This window comes from Pithys albifrons, chromosome 6 (genome assembly GCF_047495875.1).
Source record: "Pithys albifrons albifrons isolate INPA30051 chromosome 6, PitAlb_v1, whole genome shotgun sequence".
NCBI lineage: Eukaryota > Metazoa > Chordata > Aves > Passeriformes > Thamnophilidae > Pithys > Pithys albifrons.
This window is the reverse complement of record NC_092463.1, coordinates 26,603,079-26,611,130: the sequence shown is the minus strand read 5'-3', so window position 1 is coordinate 26,611,130 and position 8,052 is coordinate 26,603,079. Positions and strand designations below refer to the sequence as shown.

The window sequence follows — 8,052 nt, the reverse complement described above, 5'->3', positions numbered from 1 at the left end:
CCTCATGTTTTCCCTTTTCTTAGTCCTCACTCCTACCTCCAAACTTCTGGTCCATACTTTTTTCTGTGTGGCATACCTCCAGGTGGGCAGGACTGGTTTAAAGCTATTGACTCAAACTGAGGTTAATAAATTTAAATTAATAAATATTGAAAGTAAAACAACCAAGGATACTAAGGATAGTTTAAAGCAGCTGCTGGTCAGCTAAACAAATCTGTAGGTCTTACACTTTTAAAGATCCAAATTAAAGACCTATACAACTTACACTTCTTACGTTACTCCTTACATACCAATGGACATTTGCATCCCTCAGGGACCAGGTATCACAGTGGCTGCAGCTGCCAAAAATGCTGGCTGGGGTACTCAGGTCAGAACCAGATTCTGCTGTGTTCTCTCCAGCAACTTGTCCTCGTAAGGCAATGGGGAAGGTGGTGTAACAGTACAACTCAAAATGACATGCAAGCTCAAAATACTTTGAAAAAATGTGTCATTTTATTTGTACACTTCCAAAGTTTATGTAGAAACTTAGAATACAGTCCTGTAAATTCACTCATTGCTAGAAGAACTGCCAGGGACACAAGAAGGTATTTATTGATTGATCATCAAGTTAGAGGGGAATAAACAAACAAAAAAGAACCCCAGAAAAAAATTTAAAAGTTATGGAACAATTTCTTTTTTTTGTTGTTTTTAATCCCCGAGTACAAATTTTATAAATACAAAACAAATTCACAAATTACTTTGAATACTAAATAAATATCTACTCAATAAACTCAGACTGAATACCTCCAGCCAGCACTGGTACAGTACTTAAAAGATATGCAGTTGTACTCATTCATGCGTAGTGTTGAGAAGATATGCTCAAACAAGTTTTAAGAACACACAGTTTCTTCAAATGTGCTACAGCAGAAGATTTTCTCTGAGTTGATAAAGCCCTCAATACCACAGCTCCTACAAAATCTAGAGGATGAAACAAGGTTATTTTGTGCAGGAAAAAACAAAGTACTTCCAGAAGATATTTGGACACATGAATGTAATAAAAATGTACAAAACCTCTGTAAACCAGTACTGTATCCAGTACATCTATCAAAATTATTAGACACTGAATAAAACTGTAGCAAAGGTAATCTTTCCTACGTTCTCCTGAGTGCTTAATATTACAATGAGAATATAGTGCAGGCCACACTTCAAGGTGGTTAAACAGTTGTTATTGCTTTAAACAGACATGACGACTGCGTAATTTAACAATTCATTTTAATGAACATAATAAATTCCCTCAAAAAATCCTTTGGAAGGCAGAGGTTAGATTCGTGACTTCTTTGCCACGGGAGCAGTGTGGTCCACATTACCAGATGTAACTGGAAGTCCAAGCTTTTGAGCCTGAATGTGGAAGAAAGCTTGAAGTCTAGTTCCAGCTTTTGCTTCACTTGTATTACGAGGGTTATATTCAAAGCAGTTCGAAAACATCAGCTCGATGTCTTCAATGAATTCAGCTAGCAAATAAAAACAAAGAAGTTAATTTAGCACATCTCAAGTCATCAGAGAGCAGTATATAAAGCCATATGACACCACTGAATTAGTACAGTGATCTTATACAGAACTGCAACACAAAAATGTCCTTACATGTGCGTCCAGTTTCTATCATTGTATTGATGCAGTGCCGTATAAACATTCTTAAATTCTCTGATTATCAATACAGGAAATACAAATCAAACAGGAACCTTTTCTAAATATTTCACCCGTGTCACTCACTGACATCAAAGGCTTGAGAAATTACCAGTAGTTTCACAGCTGCTCTTTTCTTATCTATCTTTACATCATGTATTTTGGATGTAAAAGAACTATGTTCAACAGATCTTAAAAAAGTATTAGTAACTGCTCTTTAAAAAAAACCCACACCAAAACACACCACGAAACCCCAAACCGAACACAATTTCAGATTTCTATTTGTCTGACACACTATTTTAGGACAAGAATTTAAAGTGATAGAACATGGTTCAATACCCCTTTCAATAAATAATACTTACACGCTAACTTATATTCACATTTATTCACTTTTTCACGGATTATATTTAAGGCAATAGGTTTTTTGATGATATCATAGTAGTCTGGTACCTAAAAAAAAATACAACAGAAAGGTTCACAGACAAAGAAATGGAAACTTAAAACTTTACCTATGTAAAAAGTTAATCAAATTATGTATTAGCAGAGAGCATGTTTTGCCTTTAAATAAATAGAGTCCCAGGCAAACACCTTCATTTCCTGAACTAAATACTAGGTTTCAGGTATTGCTTTTCCATTTTCGTATCATTAAAGTAGCAGACCACAACAACTATTAGACAGCAATTCAATGAATAAATCTAATCCTAAATACTCTGTGAGCAACTCTAAGAAAATTGCATGGCCTGATAAGCATTATGGTGTTCCAGCTATTCCCATCTGTCAAGCACAAGAATTATTTCCATGACTGTAAAATTTTCATTTTCCTGTAATATATTACAATACTGAAAGCTCTTTAAATCATGTGTAATGACAAATTTGACTCCATTACTATTAACTGTTTTGAAGAAATGGAATCGTTAAGCTTCATTTACTTGTGTTAAAAGTAATGAACATTTCCACAGCAAGCAGGATGCTATACACAAATATCAGAGATAAAGAGCTAGTAAGAGCAACATTTATATGATAAAGAGTGAGGGGAGGAAAAGGACTGCCTAACCTTTAAGTGCACTGGCTATTTGAAAATTTTGAATTCCAGTAAGTACTAAGCTTAGTGTGACTGTCTCACTCACAAAGAAGGGAAAGGGAGTAAAAGAAAAAGGTATCTGGTCCAAATGTGACTTTTTCCTCCCCCCAAGGAAACATATACATATGCACTGTCATGTATGTTTTAAAACCAAGTTTTTGGTTAATGGCCTGTGATTTTACTTTATATCAAGTGCAACCTGTAAATGAACCTAGAGAAAGAATTAGTAGAGAAACAGAATTCAATTGACATATACTTCATTCCTTTCCCTTTACGAGTGCTGTTTATGTAACTACTAAAAAGAAAGGTAATTTTCTCTTTCTGGCTTGCTGTGCACTGACCATTCAATGTATTCTTTACACTGTCCAAAAAGCAGCAAAAAGCTTAAACTAAAATTTCTACCATGATGAAGAAAATTTGGGTCACTCAGGTAGGGATTTTACTTCTAAACTATACAGACTATCCCTTATGATTGATTCAGGGAAACTGGAATGCACTGAATTCTAGCAGTTTCATTTCAGGACAGAAATTAAATGGAATTCTCCACCTTTTCATGCATTCACCTATATTCTTGCCCTTTCCAGCAAAATTCCAGTACTCTAGTAGGCAGACATTAATCTGTGTTTCATTCAAAATTTCCTTCCTCCTCCTCCTCCATGCTTACATCTTTCATACATGTCTGTACATCATTCTCTTTGTCCTGATAGATCAATCCTTACAACTACTTAGGGACTCGATGATCCTTGTGGGTCACTCCCAACTCAGAATATTCTGTGATTCTGAATTCAGAGATTCAAGACTTCATTTAACAGCTATCACTCTTAATTTTCATGGAGCACTTAAGCACCAGCGTCTGGGTCCTGCAAGAATGTCTGTGCAGAGTTGCCCCAGAGGGCTTGGGGAGGACAGGCACTTTGAAGGGTCAGATAGTCCCAGCAGTACCTTACAACTGACAAACCAGTGCAGTCTGCAGAAAAACAGCTTTGGAAACTGTTATTGTAGGAAAAACCTCTAGAGTAGTACTTCCTTTGGGTACCCACTTTACCATCCAGTACTTTAGAATTTAAACAAGAGGGAAATTAAGAATGAAGCTATAAAATCATCTTTTAACTGAAATGTAGTTAACAATCAGAGTGAAACTGTTTGTATCTTGTATTATATTGCAGGTCTACTCTCAGAATATGTTGCATAAATCAAAGATTAATTCAACTAATTAAGAACCATAAGCTTACCTATAGTAGTCCCGCCCTGTACTTGTTTGGTTGGGTTTTTTCAAACCAAAGCATTTCACATTTTTAAATGCCTGACAGAAAGCATATTTAAAATTTTGCCAATAGCATGTCAATCATAAAAGATATTTCTGGCATCAAATATCTAAGCTGAAATGAAAGAGTTCTCCTGAGTCCTACTGCTTGGCTCTATCCCCCTGTTTAGGCAATGCTATAAAAAGCCAAGTTTTACTGGCAGCAAACAGGATTCTCAGCCATTATTATTCCCTCTATAGTTCTTTCAGTTACCTGGATTTTGGAAACCAGTTTCATGAAAGGCCAGCTGTCATCATGTCGTACCAGTTCCACTATGAGTTGTTCAAAAGCTGAGAGTTCATGGACTCCCCCTTGACGTCCTGAACTTCTCCTGTTCAGTATCTGAGGAGGTGATTCTGGGAAAAAAACAAACCAACACTCCATCATTAAGGCCTGACAAGTAAAATAAAAAAAAATTTAAAAAAAAGTGAAACACCATTCACTGATTTCCATCTTAAAACAATTTGTTAAACACTTGAGAAGCCCTATTAAAATAAAACAGAGTAAACTGCCTACTCCTAACTTTTACTTTCACAAAACCTCTATTCAGAGTGGTTTTATCTGCTTTCAGCAGGGTGGTTAGAGGATAAGCTCAGAAATTCCCAGTGATGAAGGACAGAAATCACACAGAATACAAGGCTGCCACACTGGAGTGCAAGTCTTTCACACTCTTCAGTCTCACACTGGGTCCTCTTTGTTTTTAAAAGGTTATTGTATCTTTCCGAGTACTTCCCTACCATCCAAGTATTAGCTTTAACAAACAAGGACACTATTAGCCCTATAGTAGAGAAACAACATTTTTCTTTTGGTAGCAGTTTCTTGTTGTGCATGTGTATATTCACAATTTAACTAACTTTGCCTATATCTGTGTTCTTCATTGTTCAACTCTTAAAAAAAACCAAAAGCCTAAAGGTTGTAAGTAAACACTTGATTTGCATGGGTTAAGGCATAAATATCACTTTCACATTTTCTATCCACATATTAACAGTCTCTTCATACTGTGTGCAAATACAGAATTTCAAATATGGACATGATAAATCTCCTTGGCAAATTACGTATTTGCTCTTTAGATGACTGAAAACTTTTAAGGTTCATTTTTGTCACTGCAGAAGAAACTGCCTCGTTGAAAGGCAAAACTGCCTTCAAGCACCACTTCTAGTCCCCTTGTTCTACACCACATAAGTATGTTAGCAAGGAACAGAATGTGGGTTTCCTTGTGATAAACACATTTTTCTAACCTGTGGATTGTCGTTTCCTGCCTCTTCTCTTGGGTTCAGTAACAGGAAGAGAAAGTTTTGAAGCAGAAACTGGATACTTCCTAAGCCTTTCACTGGGGTCTGCAGTATTGACAATTCTAAATCCAAGGGAGTTGGAGGAGTTGTTTTCCAGTGTGTTATCAGCACTTTTTCTTCCTCGTCGTCTTCTTCGAGGACTGAGTAACTCCACAAATACATCTGCTTGTAGTGAGCTTTGGCTCTGACGAGTGGTCCGGCTATTAAGTCTTAAAGTAGGCTTTGTGACTGCTGAAGAGCCTGGTTTTATGTTTCTTAAACCCCTTCTGGTAACTTTTGATGAAGATTCAATCTGCTGACTCCGAGAAGCGTATCTTGCCTGACGCTGACTGTTCTGACTTGAAAATGGATTGTTGAGTTTGGCTGCTCTCATTTTCAATGGAAACTTGACTTGGGATCTTCCTTGCTTTGATGGACTACAAAAAATGAACAGTTATGTTTATTTATCCCAATATTCCATTCATTCCTTTTCTGTCAGTTTTCTAATTCAGCATATAAAACCCCCAACCATTCAAGGTTGAACTGATAAAGCAGCTGGCTTTCAACCTGATGCAGTCAGTCATTCAATTACCTTTACCTTAAATACTGCCCTGGGGTCTCTTAATTAAATATGTGGAGCACAGATTTTAAGGAAATACTCAAAATACTGATCCACTGTGCAGATTATGCAATAAGAATATATTAATTGGAGCACCAGCTATCAATTTCTTTAAATCACTTATTTCTCACTGTCACTACCGTAACACTGTAACAACTCTAACTACTAGGATTTCTGAATATTATTATCAGCCACATAAATAAACTCCAGTTGTAAAACATGAAATGTAAGAGTTACGCTCTAGGTTCTAGACTCTAGACTCTTCTTCCTTTGCAAAAGAGAAAGAATATCTCAGAGATAAACCTATTTCTCAAGGAGATGTATGTCCTCTCCAACTACTGAATCTCAGCTGTCAGAGCTGCAAATAACCTTGCTTCAGTCAATTCAAAAGACTGTACCAAAAAGAAGAAAAATACTCTGAGATCAGAAAATTTTCCTTCAACTTTTATGTCATTGGCATGTGTATCAAATCAAATTTTTACTGAAATTATCACTGGACTATTTAGTTTATTGTGTGGAATTTTGAGGGTTTGTTGGGGTATTTCTTTGTTTGTTTGTTTTTGTTGAGTTTGGTCTGGTTTGTTTGTTATGCTTTCTTAAACAGCTCCAGCATTAGTCCTCAAGCCCTCCCAATGTCATATGGCCTCTGACAGATGATCTTGTCTTCCCTAATGTTCTAATACTGTATGCATCTAGTCCTCTAAAATTCAAAACTGGACAAAAACAACTCCAGGTTTGCGCCAGAAAATCTTTACTGTTTGAAACTCTCCCTATATTCAAACAGTAGCTCTACAGAACTGCAACTCTGATGGCCATCTCTCACCCACACATCCCAAGTTTGAATTTTTATGCTGAAAAGCGAGCCTAAGTTCACTGGCCCTAACTTTTGGTAATATTAAATCTTCCAGTAAGAGCCAAATTCATAATAAGCTGCCAGTTAAAAAAAAAACCAAACCAAACAACTTACTCAGATTGGACTTTCAAGATACATGCTTATGGGAAAAATTACTCCACCTAATAACCAAGATATTTTCATTTAACAGACATCTATTTACCTTATCTCTTCCTCCTCTTGAGATTCATCCTCCTCATCTTGCTCTTCTTCATAATGCTCTTCCTCACTTTGTCCCATCTCATCATAGTTTGCCTCTTCTTCCCCTTCTAGCTGTTCATCAGCCTCTTCATCACTTTCCACAGAAGGCCTCTGTCTGGAGGAGAGGCGTCTAGAGCGCTGTTTTGGTCGGCACTCTGGACAAAACCAATCTCCTTCAGGAATGACCTAGAAACAGAAGCAGGGATGGGAGAAATTAGAATTAGTAAGTTATAAAAGTTAGTCAAGTTCTGTGTGAAAAGGAATTACTTCTTTGTCCTCAGATACCTTCAGCTTGGGCCTGATGCAGTAGGTGTGGTAGCCTCGATCGCAGCCATCACACAGCACCATGCTTTCCGCATCGCCTTTCTTCCGACACACCTTACAGCGAGCATTGAGGATGGACTTGGACCAGATGACACTTCGATCCAGCGTAGACAGATGAAGGAAGACTTGGGACAAGCTGGTAGAAGAAAGAAGCGACTCTCTCCAGCGATCCAGAACTGTTTTATAGGATCGTCCACCATCACTGGCTTCTTCCATTAAAAAAGGGGATTAAAAAAAAAAGAAAAACAACAAACCAGAATTATCAAACTTCTTTTTCAAAGATCCAGGTTATTCTAGACTACAAGGTATGACTCTGACAGTCAAACAGACAGCAGTAGTAAACTGGGATACTACTACAACCTTTATCTTATCTCTTCAAGACTTGAGTATTTTCTCCTTTGTTTCCAAGCTGCTGAAGCCTGTAAGATTTTACTCTTCAAAACCTATTCAATTAGAACTTGCAAATGCTGGTCATGAATAAGACTTTAAAGTCTTACTCAAATGTCAACCTGGAAACCTAACAATTTGATTTATAAGGTATAACCAAAATCTACTTAAGATTATGAAAAAATAATCACGTCCAATTTACTTTCACTTGTATATACACTTTGAAATCCCAAAATATTGACATTTAAACGAAGTACCTGAAACTTCACTGGCAAAAACCAGCTTAAAGAGCACTTCTCACCCACAAGTGCTCG

At 36.9% G+C, this 8,052-nt stretch overlaps 1 protein-coding gene across 5 annotated transcripts in view; it reads right to left on the bottom strand.

The window, feature by feature from the left end:
- Positions 1-467: 467 nt before the first annotated feature.
- Positions 468-8,052, bottom strand: part of BAZ1A (bromodomain adjacent to zinc finger domain 1A) — a 65,688-nt gene continuing 58,103 nt past the window's right edge. For 3 of the 5 annotated variants that reach the window (XM_071557940.1, XM_071557943.1, XM_071557941.1), the window contains 6 exons: positions 7,313-7,560; positions 6,990-7,213; positions 5,283-5,752; positions 4,258-4,400; positions 2,022-2,109; positions 468-1,487 (listed from right to left, as the gene is read on the bottom strand). In XM_071557940.1, coding sequence (XP_071414041.1) covers positions 1,297-1,487; positions 2,022-2,109; positions 4,258-4,400; positions 5,283-5,752; positions 6,990-7,213; positions 7,313-7,560 — 1,364 coding nt within the window. In that variant the 3' untranslated portion in view covers positions 468-1,296. The remainder of the gene's footprint in view (positions 1,488-2,021; positions 2,110-4,257; positions 4,401-5,282; positions 5,753-6,989; positions 7,214-7,312; positions 7,561-8,052) is intronic. The other 2 variants (XM_071557942.1, XM_071557944.1) reach the window with 1 other exon arrangement.